This window comes from Oncorhynchus gorbuscha, linkage group LG07 (assembly GCF_021184085.1).
Source record: "Oncorhynchus gorbuscha isolate QuinsamMale2020 ecotype Even-year linkage group LG07, OgorEven_v1.0, whole genome shotgun sequence".
NCBI lineage: Eukaryota > Metazoa > Chordata > Actinopteri > Salmoniformes > Salmonidae > Oncorhynchus > Oncorhynchus gorbuscha.
Genome location: NC_060179.1, coordinates 26,337,887 through 26,346,080, shown reverse-complemented (window position 1 = coordinate 26,346,080; position 8,194 = coordinate 26,337,887). Strand labels below are relative to the sequence as shown.

Here is an 8,194-nt window from a genome sequence, read left to right as displayed (position 1 = left end):
ACTCATATCTATTGTTAATACGCCTGGGAATACGTGTGAATACACAGACACAAGACACTGATACATAGTGTATGTCCATAGCATGAAAGTCTATGATGACGCAGAGAGACTGCAGAGAGAAAACAAACAAATCCTAAATATTCCACCATGAGCCCTGATCTTTTCTCATCTATTACCATCTATCATTCCATCTGTATCCCTCTGCTCATCTCTCACTGTACTGCATCTCTCTTTCCCTCTTTCACTATTTGGTCCTCTGTTCATTTCCTGCCTGGCCCTGTCTCACTTTATCTCCTGTGTTGCTGTGTTGACAGGCACTCCGTTCCCAGACTGCCCTCTGCAGAGGGCCAGGACGACAACCCTTATGACTACAGAAAGCTCCTGAGAAAGACCTCCCAGAGAAGAAGGCTCATCAAACAGTACAGAGACTGAGCAGTGCCCTTCTCAACGGCCTACTCCATTTAAAGCAAATTGGCATAATACCTCCCTGTATGTGACACCGCCAGAAGCATGCCATAACATCTGACATAATGCGACATGATAGTTCATTACTGTTGACTTTTGTTAACATCTGACCAACCCTATTTGAATGTCTAATGAGTTGCGTTCTATGATAGTGCTGTGTCAGCTGTTATAAACTAACATTGGTTTTCATAAAATGTCATGACAGCTGGTATGTTTTGCTTACGGCATTGTTAGGACGGTGTTGCGTCAAGCCACTTCCCTGTAGTTACCAGGTTGAGTTTGGGGCCTATACATAGCAGATGGCGTCACGAACGGGTTAACTTTGTCAGTCTGTAAATACTTGCGTCAGGCTCTTCTAAGAAGCAGATTTGTTGTATCTACTTTAAACAATGCTGGTAAGCTTCATTCGCTGCTGATAATGTGTTCTGTATCCTTCAAAATGTATATGAAAGGAATTGAATGTCAAAAGAGATAGAGAATAGAAATGGAGTGGTATGTGGTGCAGGCCATGAAGGCTCTACCTCTAGGATCTGTTTCAGTGTATTGTGATCGATTTACAACAGGTTTACTACTATTGATGTCCATGAATATAAAGTTGGAAGGAAAATGTGGTCCTATGTCATTTATGGTGATGCACAGTGGGTTATCAAACGAGGGTTCGTGGTGATCATTGGCTGTAGGCAGCTTACGTTCCTGAAATTCACTGCATTGGTACTAGCATTGTTTATTAGTGTATGGGTTTGTGATGTACAGTATGTTGATATGAATGCTTCATTGCTGCTTGAATGGTCAATATTATCAACTCAAACATCATTTTATTACTGTTGTGAAGTGTAAATATACAGAGCATTACAGATACATGTAAAAGGTCAACGCTAATTTGAATACATAAATTGACCTGTAGACCGTAGTGTTTGTCGTACCATCAGACCAAATGTAATGTCATATCGGTTTGTAACGCAATAACTGCACCATTTGAGGTTGCAATGATCTGTCTTTCAATTGCAATGTGTGTTATTACAGTTGATTACCAACCACGCTTAGTACTTTATCTTGTTTAACTTTAATTAAGTGGCTGTCTACATATTTGGGTCTTTTAAAATACATCATTTATAATTTATCAAATAGTGTGTGCATATGTCATTGCTCTCCTTGGTGTGACATACAGAAACCTCTGAAGGGCAGATAGGCTGCTGTACTTCCTGATAAACTATCAGTCCCTTTCTGCATTTCCTGTTCATATTTTTTTCGTCTTTAAGAGTAACTGTCCGTCTGTCTGCCAAGCCCCATCCTTCGGCTTACCTTCCATGTGGCTCTAACCAATTAACTCTATTAATTAAGAGAGCCCTTGGGGATGTTGACAGCTTGCCCTGACATGGACATTTTTGGGGAAAGTTGTGAAAAGTAGTGCACCGTACCTGGGATCTGGTGTTAGGAGGGGGTTTGAATGTCGACCCCAATGTAAGTGTTCTGATACACAGAAAGGGTTTTAAAACAGATTAGAAGTACTTTGAAACACCCAAAGTGGTTCTTTTAATCTGAATATTGGTTTTGTGAAAACAGTTTTGGGGTTTTTAGTGCATGTAAAAGGCAGCATAAAAAAATACACAATCAAAATAGTTAAGAAATGCAAATTATTTATAGCCTAAATATTGATTGATGAGGACCTGTGGAGAATATTTTTAGTGGAATCTACCTTTTTTCAATGCTTTATTTAGACTGGAAACAGGAGGAGATAGAGAATGAGTGAACGTGGGACAGGCAGAAGTAAAAATTGAACCCTCAAAGAATTCTGGGGCAGTAAGATGGTACATTTCATTTGAATTTTATTGAAGTTTTACAAACTCTACCACCCCACCACAAAAAGATTCTAGGGTGAATTGAAATGTATAATAAAAAAACTAAAAACATACAGTATACTTACTAGAAATGATTGCAAGTCATTTCAATGATTTGTTCATTTAATTTTACCCAACAATTTAAGAATAAATCCAACTTAACATGTGGCTTAAAAGTTCAGATATTTTATGAGGAGATCCAAAGCCTGAGAAATTTGAGATATTGAACTAATTGGTTTGAATCCTATCGTGCCACATGGCTCTGTTTTTAGAGGATTATGGGTAATTCAAAAGTGTTTAGAATGTATTCTTATTTTACACAATGGTGTATGGATGTTTGAAGAAAGAAAAGTACATTTACAGTATAGTTTAGTATTAAGCAGCTTGATGCACCATAAGGTGTAACGGATCATGATGAACGGATATCCAAAACGGCATTTTTAATGTTCAATGATGAGAAAACCCATTCCCACATTTCTAACTTTTGATGGAAGAGGAAATTGCAAAACATGTTGCAAAACCGAGAGTTACTGTTGCCAAAATGGGTTAAACAGGCAAATGAACAGACACATTAATGAATGCTAAACAGTAAAATACTCTGCTCTAGACAGGATTTGAAATACCATAATAGTGTTTAGAAACTATAGAGGGAGGAATCGGCACCAAAAGAGAAGTTATCTAATTCTGCACTAAACAGAATACGAAATACCAATATAGTTTTTTCAACCTTTTTTTGGTAGGACTCCAAGTCCTTGGCAAGGTGTTACACTTTATTAAGTGGTGTTACAACACACCATGCAGTGGTGATTTTAGCATGTAAATCTTGGTGGGGAAAACATCAACAAAAGAAATGTCATGGGGATGCATGACAGGGAAGCCACTACACAACACAACACGATACTAAACAATACATTAATTGCACTATAATGGTGACAAACTGTGCCCACAAATGGTTACATAAAGCTGTCCCAACAGCAGTTTTCTTTTCAGAACCATGGAATGAATCCTTACCACTGCTACACCTGGCTATCAGAGAAGACTTGTCTGGCACCGAAACAGTTCATTCAGCCTTATTTACTGCTTTTCTTTAAAAGAAAGTTGATATGGCTGACTTGATTCAACAAATGTGGTTTCTACTGGACAAAACAGAGATGCTTGTTCTAGGTCCCAAGAAACAAAGAGATCTTCTGTTGAATCTGACAATTAATCTTAATGGTTGTACAGTCGTCTCAAATAAAACTGTGAAGGACCTCGGCGTTACTCTGGACCCTGATCTCTCTTTTGAAGAACATATCAAGACCATTTCGAGGACAGCTTTTTTCCATCTACGTAACATTGCAAAAATCAGAAACTTTCTGTCCAAAAATGATGCAGAAAAATTAATCCATGCTTTTGTCACTTCTAGGTTAGACTACTGCAATGCTCTATTTTCCGGCTACCCGGATAAAGCACTAAATAAACTTCAGTTAGTGCTAAATACGGCTGCTAGAATCCTGACTAGAACCAAAAAATTTGATCATATTACTCCAGTGCTAGCCTCTCTACACTGGCTTCCTGTCAAAGCAAGGGCTGATTTCAAGGTTTTACTGCTAACCTACAAAGCATTACATGGGCTTGCTCCTACCTACCTCTCTGATTTGGTCCTGCCGTACATACCTATACGTACGCTACGGTCACAAGACGCAGGCCTCCTAATTGTCCCTAGAATTTCTAAGCAAACAGCTGGAGGCAGGGCTTTCTCCTATAGAGCTCCATTTTTATGGAACGGTCTGCCTACCCATGTCAGAGACGCAAACTCGGTCTCAACCTTTAAGTCTTTACTGAAGACTCATCTCTTCAGTGGGTCATATGATTGAGTGTAGTCTGGCCCAGGAGTGGGAAGGTGAACGGAAAGGCTCTGGAGCAACGAACCGCCCTTGCTGTCTCTGCCTGGCCGGTTCCCCTTTTTCCACTGGGATTCTCTCTGCCTCTAACCCTGTTACGGGGCTGAGTCACTGGCTTGCTGGGGCTCTCTCGTGCCGTCCCTGGGGGGATGCGTCACCTGGGTGGGTTACATTTACATTTAAGTCATTTAGCAGACGCTCTTATCCAGAGCGACTTACAAATTGGTGATTCACTGTTGTGGTCGGCCTGTCTGGGTTCCCCCCCCCACCCCTTGGGTTGTACCGTGTCGGAGATCTTTGTGGGCTATACTCGGCCTTGTCTCAGGATGGTAAGTTGGTGGTTGAAGATTTCCCTCTAGTGGTGTGGGGGCTGTGCTTTGGCAAAGTGGGTGGGGTTATATCCTTCCTGTTTGGCCCTGTCCGGGGTGTCCTCGGATGGGGCCACAGTGTCTCCTGACCCCTCCTGTCTCAGCCTCCAGTATTTATGCTGCAGTAGTTTATGTGTCGGGGGGCTAGGGTCAGTTTGTTTATCTGGAGTACTTCTCCTGTCCTATTCGGTGTCCTGTGTAAATCTAAGTGTGCGTTCTCTAATTCTCTCCTTCTCTCTTTCTTTCTCTCTCTCGGAGGACCTGAGCCCTAGAACCATGCCCCAGGACTACCTGACATGATGACTCCTTGCTGTCCCCAGTCCACCTGGCCATGCTGCTGCTCCAGTTTCAACTGGCCTGGGCCCTAGGACCATGTCCCAGGACTACCTGACATGAGGACTCCTTGCTGTCCCCAGTCCACCTGGCCATGCTCCTGCTCCAGTTTCAACTGTTCTGCCTTACTATTATTCAACCATGCTGGTCATTTATGAACATTTGAACATCTTGGCCACGTTCTGTTATAATCTCCACCTGGCACAGCCAGAAGAGGACTGGCCACCCCACATATGCTCTCTCTAATTCTCTCTTTCTTTCTCTCTCTCGGAGGACCTGAGCCCTAGGACCGTGCCCCAGGACTACCTGACATGATGGCTCCTTGCTGTCCCCAGTCCATCTGACTGTGCTGCTGCTCCAGTTTCAACTGTTCTGCCTTATTATTATTTGACCATGCTGGTCATTTATGAACATTTGAACATCTTGGTCATGTTCTGTTATAATCTCTACCCGGCACAGCCAGAAGAGGACTGGCCACCCCACATAGCCCGGTTCCTCTCTAGGTTTCTTCCTAGGTTTTGGCCTTTCTAGGGAGTTTTTCCTAGCCACCGTGCTTTTACACCTGCATTGTTTGCTGTTTGGGGTTTTAGGCTGGGTTTCTGTACAGCACTTTGAGATATCAGCTGATGTACGAAGGGCTATATAAATAAATTTGATTTGATTTGATTTGATTTGACATACTATGGCATAAGGGAACGATGACCGGAAAAGAGGCAATCCGTAAATTTGATTGAGACATTAATGAGCGAGCTAAGACGAACGTAGACAATATAACTATTTGTTAAGCACTTTTGAAATGAACAGTGACAAAATTCAGAACATGGGGTCGATCTTACAGTATTCTCCCTGTTACACCAAGTCAGAACCGTAGGAAACATAAAGGGGGGGCATATAAGCAGACAATGAAAGCTCTTACAATATTTGATGATTACATTTCTCAAATACAGGCTAAAGGCTACATGTGCACCACCAAGTCAGAACAGTAAGCTAAATTATGAGTGGGGAAGGGACCCAATTATTAGGGTGAGACACATGGGCTACTAACAGCTTACTACATAATATACACTTAGTATTACTTTCTTAGCTACAGTATACATATCTCCCTGGCAGATTACATCATTTATGCAGCAGTATACAATACATTTTTGGACTCATCTTGTTGTGCTGTGCTCACTTGAACAGGAAGGTGGTGTGGGGGTCCTTCTTGTGGGCAAATTTTGCCATCATTTTAAAAAATCAAAGTCTGGCATTCTCTGGATTTATAGTGCTTTTAAGGCAACTGGGAACTGTGAAAAATACAAGGTTGAATCATGGCGTCAGTGATCTTCAGGTCGGAGCTCTAGATAGTGGCATGTGTTCCCGGTTTGGAATTCCAAGTTGGATGACCGTTCAAAAAGTATTTTCCCAGTCTGAGCTTGTTTTTTCGAAGTTCCCAGTTGTCTTGAACTCACTGAAATCGGAGATTTCCCAGTTCGGGAGTCTCCAGTTGTTTTGAACGCGGCAGAAGTCATGTTGGATTGACAGCATGACCAATGTATTCAACCTTTTCTGGCCCATGTTACATGTGAATGATTATCCTTTTAAGTTTGGAAAAGAGACCCTTAAACCCAGACTTGGACCACACACCCACTCCACTGAATAGCAGGCTAGTGATTGCTTTGCAACGCTTGCAGTTAGCCACTGATCCCTTCCAAACCACTCATTGGTGAATATGCGATTTCCAACTTGTTGTGTAATGTTTATGTCCAATGGCTGATGAGCACAATACGTTTTATATGACAAGGACTGAAAAGGATTTGCCAGTAGATTGTCAACTTGATTCATGATGATGACTCCTGGCTTGCTAGCTAAGATTTTGAAAGTATGATGTTGACATGATCAGTCCAATCAAAGCTTCGGTACATATACCGTGAACCGATGTAATTTTATCTGTGGCCAATGACCTTGAGCCTTCTTGGATGGGTACTTCTACTGTAAATCTATGGCAGCACCTACAGGGCGTGAACTTTCTAGCTCTCCCTGTAGATTTTGCAGAGACGAAGTGTCCCCATGAGTGACAGAACACTGAACTAATCATGGCACAGCTAGAGAGCATTACCAACCCCTATGTATTGTATGTTCCGCTGACTGCCCCACCACCACAGAAAGCACTGAGCTTGGCAGAAACACCTGCATTTTGTAGCTGCCTTAGAAAGCAAAAAAAGGAGACCATGTTTGTATGCGGCTTTATTAATTACATTGAATTGCTTTGTTTTGTTGCTAAACAGGTGGGGCTCAAAACAGATGGGGCAGTCCTGAATGGGGTCGCCACTGACACCATGTATTGCTTCAACACTTCTCAGGATGATGTGTTTCAATACTCCAGAAACTTTAAGGTTTTATCTCCTTTGTGTTGGTGGCAGCTCAGTTGCCACTCGTTTTGGTGTTACAAAGCACTTCATTTTAACAGTATAGATTGTAATGCCTTAATGTAGATTGAGAATGGCTTTCAACATTACTGTTGTGTTCAGGTATGCCTACATCCACTGTGAATTGTTTTGACTTTACACACTCTACTTCCCATATGCTCAGGCTGAATAATGTGGAAATCATTTGAACGCTGTTTCATAAATTGTCCAAATATATGACCACTTACGTAAATGCAAACCACGGAGCTGCAGTGTTATTCAACTTTCCTACGTATTTCCCTTACGCTAACTTAGCATTTTTTGTTGTTGAGTGAATCCGTAACCTTTAAGTGTGACATTTAAAGCAGAAAAACCTACAGGGTTTGTTACTGATTCACTTGTGATGTGTTCTCAGTGGTCACACTAGCAGCACAACTGATTGATGATAGCATCCAGCAGAATGTAGTCTGCCCCAAAACAAAATACATCCCTATTTCCCCAGATGACCTCATAGCTATGTTTCTTCTTTTTGTAGGCCTGTGCATAGCCGCAGGAAGTAGGGATGCTGAAAAAATATTAATACAATATATATATGATATATATAAAAAAAAAATAACCTTAACAATAATATATATATATATATATTATTGTTACGGTATTTTTTTTTTTTTAACAAAAGTAGTGCACTGGGGCTTTACTAGTCCTGTATTAGCAGACCGATATAGCCATCTGGGATCTGGATGCATGGCTTTTGGACAGCACTGACAGTCATGGCTTGAAGGGCTACATCTTTTGTCAAGTTAAAACGTCAAATTTGACTTCTCACAGCAAGTTAGGAAGCAGTTAGGCAGCAGAATTAACGTAGCACGTTAGGGAATTAGGTTAAGTTTAGGAAAAGGGTTAGGGTTAGCTGAAATTCA

At 41.4% G+C, this 8,194-nt stretch overlaps 1 protein-coding gene across 6 annotated transcripts in view; it reads left to right on the top strand.

Annotated features, from left to right (window-relative positions):
- The window catches only part of myo3a (myosin IIIA), an 83,667-nt gene extending 81,319 nt beyond the window's left edge, over positions 1 to 2,348 (top strand). For 4 of the 6 annotated variants that reach the window (XM_046355975.1, XM_046355973.1, XM_046355976.1 and 1 more), the window contains one exon: positions 315 to 2,347. In XM_046355975.1, the coding sequence (XP_046211931.1) occupies positions 315 to 432 (118 nt within the window). In that variant the 3' untranslated portion in view covers positions 433 to 2,347. Of the gene's footprint in view, positions 1 to 314 lie in introns of all 6 variants that reach the window. The other 2 variants (XM_046355972.1, XM_046355970.1) reach the window with 1 other exon arrangement.
- The last annotated feature ends 5,846 nt before the right edge of the window (positions 2,349 to 8,194 follow it).